General features: G+C 54.3%; 1 protein-coding gene across 1 annotated transcript; it reads left to right on the top strand.

Annotated features, from left to right (window-relative positions):
* Positions 1-8,204: 8,204 nt before the first annotated feature.
* VAX1 (ventral anterior homeobox 1) lies at positions 8,205-13,511 on the top strand. The gene is made up of 3 exons (XM_058696064.1): positions 8,205-8,445; positions 9,652-9,839; positions 11,672-13,511. Exons 1-3 carry the CDS (start codon positions 8,205-8,207, stop codon positions 12,248-12,250), a joined length of 1,008 nt encoding a protein of 335 aa, XP_058552047.1. The 3' UTR covers positions 12,251-13,511.
* The last annotated feature ends 1,478 nt before the right edge of the window (positions 13,512-14,989 follow it).

The following is a 14,989-nucleotide window of genomic DNA, read 5'->3' as shown; positions in this document are numbered from 1 at the left end:
CAGGGGTGCCTGGGTGGCTCAGTCAGTTAAGCGACCATCTTTGGCTGAGGTCATGATCTCACGGGTTCAAGCCCCACATAGGGCTCTGTGCTGACAGTGCGAAGCCTGCTTGGCATTCTTTCTCTCCCTCTCTCTCTGCCCCTCCCAACTCACTTTCGCTGTCTCAGAATAAATAAATAAACTTTTAAAAAAAGAATTTGCTTATTTCATAGGAGGCACTATATAATTCCTTGGTCAAGAGCATGGATTTGGATATGGGATGGTCCCGGGTTTGAATCCAGGCTATACCACTGCTCAGCTGTGAGACCACAGACACGTTGCTTAGACTCTCTGAGTCTCAGTTTCTCATCTGTAATATGAGTGTTTCAAGTTACTTATGGCATCCAAAGTTTAGTAGCTGAAAACAACAACCATGTATTTTTTTCAAGATTCTGCCATTTGAACAGGGTTCACAATGGATGGCTCATCTCTGCTTCACATGACATTGTCAGGATCCCTTATAAAGTTCCATTCAGCTGGAAGTTCCACTGGGCTGGACCATCTAAGATGGTCTTACTCAGTTGATGCTATCGGCTGGGGCACTTAGTTTTCTATATGGACTTTCTTCCTCTAGCAGGCTAGACTCACTTCCATAAAGCATGGCAGCTGGGTTCCAAGAAAGCAAGAACAGAAGCTACCGGGGCTCTTTAAGACCTAGCTGCTGGGGGGGCGCCTGGGTGGCTCAGTCAGTTAAGCGTCCGACTTCGGCTCAGGTCACGATCTCACGGTCTGTGAGTTCGAGCCTCGCGTCGGGCTCTGTGCTGACAGCTCAGAGCCTGGAGCCTGTTTCCGATTCTGTGTCTCCCTCTCTCTCTGACCCTCCCCCGTTCATGCTCTGTCTCTCTCTGTCTCAAAAATAAATAAACATTAAAAAAAAATTTTAAAAGACCTAGCTGCTGGGGTGCCTGAGTGGCTCAGTTGGTTAAGCATCTGACTCTTGATGTTGGCTCAGGTCACGATCTCACAGTTTGTGAGATCGAGCCCTGCATTGTGCTCCATGCTGATGATGCAGAACCTGCTTGGCAGTCTCTCTCTCCCTCTCTCTGCTCCTCCACCACTCGCGCGTGCATGCACGCTCTCTCTCTCTCTCTCTCTCAAAATAAATAAAATAAACACTAAGAAAAAAAAAGACCTACCCCCAGAAATGGCAACGTGTCACTTCCACGTCACTCTATTGATCAAAGCATGTCACAAAGCCAGCCAAATTCAGCAAAGGGGAAAATAGATGCCACCTCTTGATGGAAGAAATGGCAAACAATTTATGGCCATTTGTAATCCAACACAATGGCTACACACAGGGTTGCTACAAAAATGAAATGAGATAATAGCAGTGGGTAAGTCCTTGATAAATAGTAGTTGCTTATTACTGTCAGATTGTACTGAGTCAACATGATGCCAACCTATTCTCGATTGTAGTAGATGCTTTGCCCGTCACTATCTGGACCTTTTGATTACTCTGGCCGACTCTTGATTCCTTCTTGCTATCTGTGATTCTACCTAACACAGTGCTAGCCCCATGGAAGGTGCTGGAAGAAAGATGCTAGTTAAATATTTATTGAGTGTTCATTGTGTGGCAAGCACTGTTCTCAGTAAGCACTTTACTTCTGTTACATAATAGCCTTACAGATACTGGCGCTAACCTTACTTTGCTACTGAGTCACAGAGAAGCAAAGTAATGAGCCTAAGGTCACCTACCTAGTAAATAAGCTAACTTAGAAAAGCGTGCAATTCTTGATCTTGGGGTCATTAGTTTGAGCCCCACATGGGGTACAGAGATTACTTAAATAAATAAAACTTAAAAAAAAGGGGGGCACCTGGAAGGCTCAGTTGTTTAAGCATCTGACTCTTGATTTGGGCTCGGGTCATGATCTCATGGGTCCTGGGTTCAAGCCCCAGATGGGGCTCTGCACTGACAGTGTGGAGCATGCATGGGATTCTCCCTCTCTCTTTCTCTCTCTCAATCTCTGCCCCTCCCTACCTTGCATGCATGTAAATGCTCCCTCTCACTCTATCTTTCTCTCTCAAAATAAATTAATTCAAAAATCTTAAAAATAAAATAAAAGAAATTCCAGTTCACCTATAGTGTAATATTTGTTCCAGGTGAACAACATAGTGATTTAACACCTCCATACGACACCTGGTGCTCATCAGAGCAAATGTCGTCCTTAAGCCCCATCACTTACTTAACTCATCCCCCCACCCACCTCCCCCTCTGGTAACCATCAGTTTGTTCTCTAGAGTTAAGAGTCTGTTTTTCGGTTTGCTTCTTTTTCTCTTTTATCCCTTTGTTTTGTTTCTTAAATTCTACACAGGAGTGAAATCATATAGTATTTGTCTTACTCTTATTTCGATTAGCATTATGCTCTCTAGCCCCATCCACATCACTGCAAATGGCAAGATTTCATTCTTTTTGGTGGCTGAGTAATATTCCGTTGTCGATATGTATCACATCTTTATCCATTCCTCAGTCAACGGACACTCGGGCTGCTTCCATAGTTTGGCTATAATAGATAATGATACTTTAAACATCAGGGTGCACGTATCCCTTTGAATTAGTACTTTTGTATTCTTTGGGTAAATACCTAGTAGTGCAATTGTTGGATCATAGGTAGTTCTATTTTTAACTTTTTTTTTTTAGGAACTTCCATACTGTTCTCCAGAGTGGCTGTACCAGATTTCAGCATCAGTTCTTAATTAATTTGCTTCTCCAGTGTCTTGACCTCCTCCTATGAAATGGGGATGATGGCAATTAGATAAAATTGAATTCATCACCACATGAAACTTTGGCTGGGATGACAATATCTGCGTAAATGCCAGGTATTCTCGTTTTTAGTCATTATTATCAGGTGCCCTGATTCATTGTCACAGAAACTTAATTTCGGGTTGTATTATCTCCTCCGATGCAGTTCCTTTTAAAATGATGTCTCAGACATTAAGTTATGCTGTCCCAAACCCCTCATAATCTAAGAAAATCTCAGATTTTCTGCCAGCATATTTTCCCCTCCTACATCTTCCTGAAATTAAAAAAAAAAAAATGAAAGTAGGAAGGAAAGCACTGTGTATGTACTATCTCTGATCCTGCTTTCAGGTGGGGTGACAGGGCGGAGGCAAGGCATGTGAAAAGCACCCTCAGGGCTCTGATTGTGATTTAGTTCATTTATATGGCATCATTTCACCCAATCCCAGAGAGAGCATTCATCTTGTTCAGGTTCTGGGAAGACTGGGTGCTGGTGGGGGTGTAGCTTTAAGTCGGGAGACCAGGATTGTCGCACAGATGCCCCCACTAACTAGTTGTCTAATCCTTAACAAGTTGCTTTGTCTTCCCAGGCTCATTTTCCTCATCTGTCAAGTCAAATGAAGGTTATGGAATAGATGATCTCTAAAAACTCCTTCCAGCTCTACAGTTCTATTCTGGGTCTGTCTGCACCTGCAGACAGTGATGGGGGGGGGCGTTTGGGGAGGGGACTCTGGGGAGGGAGGCAAATTTAGTCATGGGATTAAACCACTTTTACCTGGAGCAGCCCTGTGTCCTCATGGGTTGTGTAGTGCAGGCTTGTCTCAGATTATCCAAATAATTGATTGAGTTCTCTCTCCTTTCTCTCCCAGTGGACACACAGCTTTAGTTTCTGGGAGTCGCAGCTGCTTCTCTGAAATTTCCATCCCAGGGCTTCCGTCCTCCACTGTGTCCTCTCAGAAACCTGTCATGGTTTTTCTGGATGGATGCCCACAGAATTTTAATCCAGTCTCTCTCTCTGTCTCTCGCTGTCTCTCTCTGTCTCTCTGTCTCTCTCTCTCTGTCTCTCTCTCTCTCTCTCACACACACACACACACACACACACACACACACACACACAGAAAGTACTATGCATAACAAAAAGCAAAACCAGGTTATGGGTTGAATGTTTCTTTATTGAATTTGGTCACTTCAAGGGCTCAGAACATAGAGAGGCATCGCTTGTGCTGTCAACCCCAAGCCACGAGGAGCTGGGGCCCATGAGTTCTCTCCGTAAAGGGTTTGCACGTGAAGCTGTAAAGAGACCCAGATGCTTCAGCTCCCATCCTGGATCCAGCCCTGGTCCCGACACCTCTAGACTCTTGGTAAATGGCTGCTTAATTAAACTAGGTGTGTTCCCATAATACCCCAATTTCTTCCTTCTCCAATAAGCCTTTGCATTTCCAGTAAGTGGGAGGAAAAGACGTCCCAGCTCTCATGAAACTTAGCAGAGCCCCCCAACTTTACCCAACTTTAAAAGGTGCAGTTCTTGGGGTGCCTGGGTGGCTCAGTTAGTTAAGCATCAGACTTCAGGTCAGGTCATGATCTCATGGTTTGTGGGTTCGAGTCCCACATCGGGCTCTCTGCTGTCAGGGCAGAACCTGCTTCGGGTCCTCTGTCTCCCTCTCTGTCTGCCCCTCCCCTGCTTGTTCTCTCTCTCTCTCTCTCTCTCTCTCTCTCTCTCTCTCTCTCAGAAATAAATAAACATTAAAAGAGAAAGAAAAGGTGCAGTTCTCCCACCTTAATTTGTGGAAAGATCCCCTGTGAGGCAGCTAAAAATGCGCATTCCTGGACACAGCTCTCAGATATTCATTCAGTAGGTTTGGATCCAGGAAACTATTTTATTCACTTCAGGGCAGCTGATGTAGGGGTGGGGGTGGGGGGCAGTGATAGACTCCTAAGAAATGCTCATGGCTAGAAATAAATAGCATTATCACAAACGAGAAGTTCATGTTTCCATTTGCATTTCATGCTGTTCTGATAAAATCCATGAAAACTGATGCTTAGTCATCACGATTCCTGGGATTGACCTTAAGGTCATTGCTCTGTACCTTGGATACCTGTCGTGAGCACCCGGAGATTCCAAAAACTCAAAGCAGGAATAAAAAGGGCAAAGCCCTGCAGGGTTGCTAAAGAAGAGTGTAAATACCTTGGAGTTCAAATTCTGCACTTGCCAGCTGTGTGACTGGGGCAAGTTAGGGAACCTCTCTGAGCCTTTGTTTTTTTTTCATCTCTAAAACTGGGATATGATTAACCTTCCTGATGGAGGGGTTAAGAAAATTAAATGAGTTCACGCACCCCTACTTGACTACTCAATAAACAGTTCCCACTTAGAACAAAATGTGCCACTGTTATTCCCCGGAAGGGAGGGGCAAGTGTCTCTGATGCCCAACCTCAAATCCTTATTTGGGATTCGGCCTTACCTTGGTGTATCCTCCAGTGCCGGATATACAGCTCCGGACCTCCCTGGGCCACCACTGCCCACCGCGCTGGACTTTTCTAAGGGTCTCAGTTCGCTCCCTGGCCGGTTCCCCTCCTCCACCTAACAGAAGAGGTGGTGGACTGAGTATTTTTATTTTAAAAGACTTTTTTCTGGGCCTCTGACCCGACACTGCAGGTATCAGCGTGGGTTTCACGGGCCTCAGTAGCTTTGGCAGAAAGGAGGAGGCGGCTCAGCTGGGAGCGATGAGGGACCCGGAGCCACACACCCCCCTCCCCACCAAGGTGGCCCCGCTGGGGCCAAGGCTTGGGTCTGGGACTTTCCACGGCCCCCAGGTCTCTCGAGGTGGGCGGCAAATCCTCCTGCGCAAGGGACCCGGGGAGGTTGGGAAGGGGCCCGGGCCAGCTGTCTGAGGGTATGACAGGGAAGGGCCACAGGCCGGGATTTGGGACCCCATCGTCTCCTCACCTAAGGAGGCCCCGGGAACTGCCTCTGGCCGAGTTCTACAGGGAAAGGCGGGCTCCATCCACCGCCCGGATCCCCTTCGGGAGGACCCGAATCCCAGGGCCCTGCACTGGCTACGCGGTAAGGGGAGCCAAGACCCGGCGACAGCGCCTTTCGCCCGCAGGAGGGGCCGGGGAGCGGAGCCCTCGCGGCCTCGGGGCGCCAACACGGCGTTTGCGCCTGGCGGGAAGTAACTGGAGAGTTTGCTGGATTTTGTCTCCATCCCACTCTACATCTTTAGGCCAGGGCGGCTGCAAGGACACGTCCCGCTCTCCAGCCACCCGGCCCCACCGAACCACCCGGCAGAGCGCGGAATCAAAGGCACTGTCCATCCGGAGGCCCAGCTGGCGACAGCTCGAGAGGACTGACAGGCCACCCGTCTGTCGGGCCCCGGGAAACCCGCCTCCCTGCGGAGAGTAGCTCAGGACAATCTCATACACACACACACACACACACACACACACACACACACTCTCAAAGTAGAAGCCCAAGGTCTGCCTCCACGGCCAGAGGTGGCTTCCGGAACCGGACCGAGCTAGGGTCCTCCGATGGGCCCGAGGGGGAGGGGGTAGGGGCGGCGGGGGAGGGGAAGGGGCGAAGGACCCCGCTCAGAGGCCCCTCCCACTCGCGGACGTTCTGCGGGGTCGAGCGGGGTGGCGGCGGGGCGGCAGGACCGCGGGGCGGGCGGAGCGCGCCGGGCGGCGGGCGGGAGCCCCTCGGAGCAAACCGCACACACTCGCACCCCCACTCCCTCCTTCTCTCCCACCCTCTCGCCGACACCCCCGCCCCCAGCCCCCTCCTCTTCCCCGCCCGCCTCCGCCCCCATTCTGGGAATTGTGTGGAAAAATTCTCAGCCAAACCTCCCACCTCTCCTCTCGCCCCCCCCCAACCCCCCGCCACCCCACTCCCTTTAAAAAACCCCCTTTCCTCCCCGGCCCCTGCACTCTTTGTGAATGAGGGCAGGGAACACGGCCCTTCCCCCGCCCAGGAGCCACGCCAGACCGCCGCACTCAGAGGACTGTTTGTTAATAGTCCAATTAGATAATTGCCATCTTTCACTCCTTTTGCTCCGCATTTCCCATAAAGGAATGAATGGGGAGAGCGGCGTGGAGAGGGCTTCTGCCCCGGCAAGGTGACGAGAAGGGCTGGAGCATGCTCCTTGCACAAGGCCATGCGCTTGAATTGAATCATTGTAGCCTAATCAATGCTCTTATTGGATTACTGGCTGTTGCTTTTCTCAAAGATATTGTAGCAGAGACAATGAAATAGCTAGGGGAAAACTTTTTTTTTTTTTTTTTTTTGAAGCAGATCTCACAGTTGAGATTTTCTCGGCTCTCTCCCTCTCCCCCCCTCTCTCCTGCTGGACTCTGAGTACAAAGCTGCCCTTTGAATGGGCTGCCTCAGGGCTGACCGGAGGTGCAAGCGTGAAAAAATCCAACGGGAACACTAAATGAAGAGAGGTGGCCGTTTAAGATGGCTGTCAGCGTCGAGGTGTGTTAAGGAGGAGTTATTTGGGACGAAAGCTTGGCTTTTAGAGTTCGGGGGAGACACTTTTTGGGAAAACTTTTACTCTCCCCCCCCCCTCTTTTCCCCCTAGAGGCAACCTCTTTCTTCTGCAGCAGGGTGTGCGAGGGTTTTTGTTGGTTTCTCTTTCCCTCCCCCCTCCTCCCTCATTCAGCTCTATCTGTCGAGTGTGCAGAAAACCCCTCTAGCCAGAATGTGAGCAGGAGGGTCAAAGGCAAAGGGAAAGTTAATAATGCCTGCTAATGGTACTAACAATTCAGGATGAATCTTGTCAAAAGTTTTTCTGGAAGTGTGGGTCTTTGATTGTGTGTTTCCTGAAAGCAAGACCAGTCATTTCCGTTTATTCACTGGCTAAACCCCTACTTGATTGGGGACAAGGACAGAAACCATCCATTACGATCTGATATATTATCCAAACAATTTAGTGTATTCATGAGGTAACCGAAACGTGGGGGCTGCGAAATTACCCGTAATCAATTGCAACAGCGAGTGTGCGTCCCCGCGGGTGTCGGACGAGTAGAAGTCGCCGTCTCAGCCACAGGCGGGAGCCGCAGCATTTCGGAGTTGCTCTGCTTGCTACCTGATCGCCAGGCTGGGGACACTGGACGTGCTCAGAGGACGCGGACGCTGACGAGGCGGCCTCGCCGCGGCTCCATCGGGATCCTGGATCAGACCCGCCGCCTCTCCGCGAGCGCGCCACTCGCCGGTCGCCGCTGACCCGCCCGTGGTCGCCGCAGCCGCCCCGCGGGGACATTCATTCTTGCCGCTTGCCTCTCTCTGGGCTGGGCGCAGGAGCTCCTTTGTAGGGTTTTGTGCCCGCGGCGCCTCCTTTTTTTGTTGTTGTTTGTTTTTTTCCTTTTTTTTCTTTTTTTTCCTCCCCTTTCTTTTTCTTTTCTTTCTTTTTTCTTTTTTTTTTTCCCCCCCATGTTCGGGAAACCAGACAAAATGGACGTTCGGTGCCACTCGGACGCAGAGGCTGCCCGGGTCTCGAAGAACGCGCACAAGGAGAGCCGGGAGAGCAAGGGTGCAGAGGGGAGCCTCCCCGCCGCTTTCCTAAAGGAGTCGCAGGGCGCCTTCTCCGCGTCGGGCGCCGCGGAAGATTGTAACAAAAGTAAATCCAATTCGACTGCCGATCCGGATTACTGCCGCCGGATCCTAGTCCGAGGTAGGAATGGGGTCGGGATGCAGGGCGCGTGTGCTTTGGGGGAGGACTCGGGGGCCCGAGCTGCGCGCGGCTCCAGACGCAGGCCCCGCGGGGAGGAGGTGTCGGCTGCGAACTCGGAGAAAGTTACTGGCCTTTCTCCCCCCCCACCCCCACCCCCAGCCGCGGTCTGGCTGGCCGCTGGGCACTCGCACCCGGGGTGCGCACTCTCCTGCAGCCTCGACCCTCCGAGTCCCGAGGGGCCCCGCCTCCTGGGCTGCTGGGGAGCCTAGGAGCTGCGCGGGCCGGCCGGGGCTCCGGGCTGCGGCCTCCGGTCGGGGAGAGGGAGCAGGACACTATGGAGGACGAGTGCGCGCTGTGCGAGCCAGAGGACCTGCCGCGAGCCTGCCTACGGGCTCCTGCGCCCTGGCGGGCCGAGTGCACCCAAGGGCAGTGCGGGAGCCGGGGAGCAGCTGCCGAACGCCGGCTACTGCCGGGCTAGTTGGCGCGCTGGGCCGAGGGCCCCGGCGCCGCGCTTGAGACTCGCCGCCGCCGCCGCCGCCGCCGCCGCCGCCGCCGCCGCCGGGAGAAGCGGCTGAGCTGGGTCGCCGGGCCACGGATGTCGCCTCGGTGCTCCACTCGGCCCCGCTGTGCTGCGCGTTTTGCGCTCGGCTAGGGGGGCGGCGGTGGTGAGGCCCGGCCCCGGCCCCGGCCCCGCGCCGCCCCCGCCAGCAGATAGCCAGGCCCCGGCGGCCCAGACCGGGTCCCCCTCCTTCCGCCGCCCGGGCTCAGGAGAGAAGGAAACCCCGGAGTGGGGCGCTGGGGCAGCGGGAGACGAGTCTGGTCTACGCGCCCCAGAGCTGGGGACGGTGGGGCCCGGCCTGGTCAGTTTGGAGACCCTCAGGCTACAAGGGGACCCAGACCGCGCAGCCGAGGCTCCCAGGCCTGAAGGATCATCAGCTGATTTGGCATTTTTTTTTTTTCCTCCCATGTCTAGAGGCCTCTATAAAGGCCAAGTCTGGTTCCGCCTCTCGTCAGCGGTGTGGAGTTAGCTCCCTCGCTTCCCCAAAACGCACAGTGTCTTTGCTCCCCGGCTGTGACCGCAGCCCTCCACCCCCATCCCCCACCCCAGACTGCAGGCAGCTGGCGGCCGTGTCCTCAAGCCAGCTCCGGCCAGGGAGGTGGAAGGAGACGGGAGGGTTCCGGTGGCTGACATCTCCCCTTCCTCAGATGCCAAGGGTTCCATCCGAGAGATCATCCTGCCCAAGGGCCTGGACCTGGACCGGCCCAAGAGGACGCGCACGTCCTTCACGGCGGAGCAGCTGTACCGGCTGGAGATGGAGTTCCAGCGCTGCCAGTACGTGGTGGGCCGAGAGAGGACCGAGCTCGCCCGGCAGCTTAACCTCTCCGAGACCCAGGTACGGGGTGGCCAGGCCGTGCACAGCTCTGCACAAGCCTGCCTCCCCATCTCTGTAACTGGCTCCTCCCGGGTCCCCAGCCTGGCTCTGGACAGAGACGCCCAGGGGAGGCGGATTGGATGGGGTGAAAGACCTCAGGATTCCTTCCCTTCCATAAACCATTCCTTTCCCTCTACACCCTCACGTCTTCCAGGGCCTACACTCTGCCCTCCTTGGCCTAGCCCAGGAGGCCCCAACTGTTGTCCTTTGGAATTCTTTTTAGATCACAGTCTTGAGAATAACCTGCTTGCCTCTTCTGATCCACAAGGAACCAATGTTTGCCCCTGTCTTGGCCACGCCATTTTGGCCAGATTTCCAGGCACCACCCTCTTTGGGGACCCCAGGCTTATTCAACACCCAGGCCTGTTCTGCAAGCATGGGGCTGGGGCCAAAGGCACCTGGGTGCTGAGGGTGACAACTAGATTGCAAAGGTACACATGCCTGAGATTTGCCTGTGCAGGCAGGCCACCCTGCCCCTTGAGTCTGGACCCATTCCCAGCCCTGGGCACCCACTGGGCACCTAGGAGGCCCTGTCTTCTGTGACAGTGATATATGGGATCAGGGGCAGATCTGGGGCCCTGGGAGCCATCACTGCCAACTGCGCTTTAGGTCTTTTCCTTTACATAAAATCCACATGATGTTACTGGAGTTAGTCACATAGACTCTGGACCCTGGACTTTTCAGGGCCGGAGAGCTTTGGGGCCTGGTGAGGGCATGGCATCAGCTTGGCCTAGGTAAAGGAGACTCCTTTCTGAGGGCCAGTCTCTTTCCCTGTGCCCAGCCCTGAAGCAGGTAAGGAGCATTTTAGGTCTGGGATCTGGGCAGAAAGCTGAGAACTGAAGACAGATCATCTTGGATGTTCTTTTTGAGTTTGAGTTGGCATGATAGCTTTTTCCTGTTTTCTCTACTACCACCCCTCTTAGGTTTACAAAATCTAGACCTTTCCATATAGCTGCTAAACTCCATTCTGGGCCACCAGGTAGGCCCGAGGAGGGGGCAGAGGGAGATGAGAAAGTGAGAGGGAGGTTGGCGGAGAGAATTTAGTTCACCCCAGCCTCCTGACTTCCTCCCATGATTCCAAAGTTCATGTTGGAGAACAGGTGATAAATGAAGAGTATCACTCAGAGCCTCCAATCCAGAGGCAGAGAGAGGAGGTGGAGATAGCTTGGCCTATAAAGTCCATCCTGCACAAATTATTCCTTCTACAGCCACCTTCCCAGCTTGCTGCTAGTTAATGGCCAAGTCTGACCCCAGTAAGCAAGTAACAGCCTCTTGAAGCCTTGGACAGTACTAATGCGGCAGAGGCTACATTTGGTTGGGCCAAGGGCCTGGGTCTAGCAAAACAGAGCAACACTCCTCCTCACCCACCCCCTACTTCCCACACAGCAGCCTTCAGGCCTCACCCCTCCCCTGGAAATGTGAGCTCACAAGCCAGGATGATCCCGGTCTGGCTGCATGCAGGTAGCTAGGCAGCCCGGTGAAATTCCTTCTGGTCTTCCTTCGAGTTAGGATCACGGACATCTTTACTTATAATCTCTGACAGCCTAGGCCCGCTTCCACGACACGGAAGCCCAGCCTAGTGCAGCTGTGTCCAACTCTTGGTGGCCCAGGGAGCTCCCCAGCCAGCAACCTCTCCTGCTGCGAGGTGGGGGTGGGACCGGGGCTGGGCTGGGGCTGGGGCTGGGGCTGGGAAAGGGACCTTCACGGAGCCCTCGCGTCCTGGGAGCCCGCCCCCCTTGACGCCGGTCTCCCCCTGCCCCTCTCTCCCGCCCTCCCTGCGCCCCTGCGCCCAGGTGAAGGTCTGGTTCCAGAACCGGCGCACGAAGCAGAAGAAAGACCAGGGCAAGGACTCGGAACTGCGCTCGGTGGTGTCGGAGACGGCCGCCACGTGCAGCGTGCTGCGGCTGCTGGAGCAGGGCCGCCTGTTGTCGCCGCCCGGCCTACCCGCGCTGCTGCCGCCCTGCGCCACCGGCGCGCTCGGCTCGGCGCTACGCGGGCCCAGCCTGCCGGCCCTGGGCGCCGGCGCCGCGGCGGGCTCGGCCGCCGCCGCCGCCGCGGCCGCCGCCCCGGGTCCCACCGGCGCCGCGTCCCCGCACCCGCCGGCCGTGGGCGGCGCTCCGGGCCCCGGGCCCGCTGGGCCAGGGGGACTGCATGCGGGCGCGCCGGCTGCCGGCCACGGCCTCTTCAGCCTACCCGTACCCTCGCTGCTCGGCTCCGTCGCCAGCCGCCTGTCCTCCGCTCCGTTGACAATGGCCGGTTCGCTGGCAGGGAATTTGCAAGAACTCTCCGCCCGATACCTGAGCTCCTCGGCCTTCGAGCCTTACTCCCGGACCAACAATAAAGAAGGGGCCGAGAAAAAAGCGCTGGACTGATTTTACGTGTTTGCCTGTATTTATATTTATAGTATCTATTGTGGTGATATTTATGGACTCGCGTATTCGGCGCCCGAGGCTCCTGGGATGGGCTTCCCGCTCCCACCAGGCCTCTGACAGCTCTCCTTCCCCATTAGTCTCTGCTACTAATCTTATTTTGGGCTACTTTTTTTCTACCTTCCCTCCGTCCTCCTCTCCTCCCCCCAACTTCCTTCTGAATCCAGGAGAATCCAAAGAATTGGGGGGGGGGGATGCCCGAATTAGCCAACTGATGCCCCAACCGATGCCAGGCCCTGGAAGGAAAAGACTGGTTCTAAGTCAAAGCACAGGCCACCTGCTCTAGATCGGGCTGGGCCGCTGCTGCCGGTGATCATTCTTATGAATATTGAAAGAGGAAAGCTGCGCGCAGAGCCCTGGGGCTGAAAAAGCTGGTAGGTTTCGTTAGAGCAAAAAGGAAGACGTTCCTCCCTCCTGCCAGAGAAACCAGGGCTTTGGGGAGCCCCTGAGCCCCACTTTATGGACTGCTTGGGAGAGCCGATGCACACGCAGCTTTCTGGCTGGACAAATCTTGCCGATTCCCCCCCTCCCCCCCCCCCCAACACCTCTAGAGAAGCAACAATCACAACCACCCCCGACCTCAGGAGATACACCAAACATCACGGTGGGCAACGGCGGTAATACATTTGATCGGATCAGCAATAAAGCCACAGTAATAACTACCACATAAAACCAGATGAAGTGAAACCAGTTTTTAAATACTCCTGTCACAATCGAGTTTGGACGGCTTACGAAAATCCACGATAGAGAACGCTCCGCGGGGCAATGCAAAATTCAAGTTCTGGGTGTCATGACTTTACACGGGAACTTAAAAGGAAAAAGCAAAAGGAAAGCCAACGCCGCTAGTGACAGACAATTCAGAATCTTTTCTCCGAGGCTGTTCGGGGCGACGGCCGACAGCTCCCCGCTCCGGGAGCGAGGGAAGGGCGGCTGCCGGGCTCTTCTCGCCAGCGTCTCCCCGACGACGCGCAGGCAGAATTGCTGGGCTTGGAGACGAATCGATGCCCTTGGCGTCCTCTTCCCCACTCCCGGATTCAGGAAACCCTTCCAGCACGCAGGAAACGACTGGATTTCAGAGCTCTTCTTGGAGGACCAGGTGTCAGGGACGGAGACGGGGACAGCGGGGCTACCCGGCCTCCAGTTGGTAGTCTCGGTATTCAGATCAGCTACCTGCTCAGATAGGAAAGGCTTCCCTCCCCACCCCCCTCCCCCCACCCCACCCCCCAGGTTGCCACGGTCCCAAGTCGGAAACCCGGACCGCGACACCGTCACAGCCTCATCCCTTACCGGAGCCACAAACCTCCGTCCCCGCAGCCACGGCCACCCGCATTTTAACCAAAACTACAGACCTAGACGGCGAGGTGCCGCAGTGTCTAGAATGTATTCCTTCATCCGAAGCGAGCGCAGAGCATTTTTTTAAATAGTAATTTTATTGTAAATTATTTACGTCGGAAGCTCCCCCACCCCTCTTTTTTTTCTTTTAGGAACTAGTGAAGAAAATAATGAACGATTCAAACATGGGTAGGTGTCACTGAATCCTGGCTACTAACTTTGTTCTGAATGTTTTGGATATTTGGATGTTTTGTATTTATGTGGTGAGAGTGAAATATATATATCTAAGATGATAAATGAGGTGTATTTTTGTCTTGTGTTTGAAGGATAAAAAAAAAAACAAATCAAAAAAGAAGAAGAAGAAGAAAAGGAAGAGAGACCCAGCAAATGATTTGTCTCGGTGGCCTGGGGACTCCTGGGGCAGAGGGAGGCAGGCAGCCCCAGAGCTCCAGGCCCTGCAGCTGTACCTGCCATGAGCTCCTGGGAGGAGGTTTGGGGCGGACTTTGGTCCCTAGAGACACAGCCGCCTGGCTAAAATGTTGTTTCACTTCTTTGAGTGGGTCTCACTCTCTCTCTGTCCCAATGGGTTAGACCTTCAGGCCCTGCCCCCCACCCCCATTCTCCCCGCGTGGTGTTTCTGGGTTTATTTAGGAACTTGTGTCCTGACACCCTAAAGTTCCTGCCTCCTAACACTCCCAGTTTCTAGAGTTTTCCAGCCACATCTCCAGGCTGACCGGCAGTATTTTGGATTCATGCAATCACAGGGCCCGGAACAGTTACGATTTTCCTTTCTTCTGATTTAGAGTCTCTCTGCCGCTAAGACAAACTTGAAGGAGCAAGAGAATGGAAAAGATATTAATTCCTGCACAGACCTCTTCCCCCACCCCACCCCAGTATATACGCGGTGGTGAGCGGATGTAGACGGTGCAGAGAGAACGCAGGGGTTGAGGAGGATACATCTAGACACTTTCCTAAAGCATGAGGCCCCCGGGGGCGCAGGCGTATCGGTCCTAGCTCCCTCTTCCTGGTGCCCGAGCACCAGGGTGATGCGGGGGCCCGCAGTTCCCTTGGGGCACCTGCACAGGCCGGTCCCCTCGAACCCTCACGAGGGTATTGTGCCCGCACCGCAAGTTTGAGGCACCCGAAATGAGGCGGCGGCACAGTGTGGTCCGCTGAGTTCATAAGCTGAGTGTAGGTTGGAACTCTGCGTGGTTTAGGGCCTTTGCGGTGAGCTGGTTGTTTTCCTGAGAGCAGCCACCGCCCCCAGACAGTCTACTTTTGTTTCTGGAAGTCGCTGCACCCCCCTTGGCTTGCTACCTCTGGGCTCCTCCCCTCCCTGTCTTATTTTCT

This window comes from Neofelis nebulosa, chromosome 13 (genome assembly GCF_028018385.1).
Source record: "Neofelis nebulosa isolate mNeoNeb1 chromosome 13, mNeoNeb1.pri, whole genome shotgun sequence".
Classification (NCBI taxonomy): domain Eukaryota; kingdom Metazoa; phylum Chordata; class Mammalia; order Carnivora; family Felidae; genus Neofelis; species Neofelis nebulosa.
Note: the sequence above shows the minus strand (reverse complement) of the source record. Positions and strands in the feature narration are given on the sequence as shown.

Bases quoted from the DNA above. Each gene is read 5' to 3' on its own strand.
- VAX1 (XM_058696064.1), top strand. From the start codon at position 8,205: ATGTTCGGGAAACCAGACAAAATGGACGTTCGGTGCCACTCGGACGCA. The intron at 8,446-9,651 runs GTAGGAATGGGG...CCCCTTCCTCAG, and splicing joins CCGCCGGATCCTAGTCCGAG to ATGCCAAGGGTTCCATCCGA. The intron at 9,840-11,671 runs GTACGGGGTGGC...CCCTGCGCCCAG, and splicing joins TTAACCTCTCCGAGACCCAG to GTGAAGGTCTGGTTCCAGAA.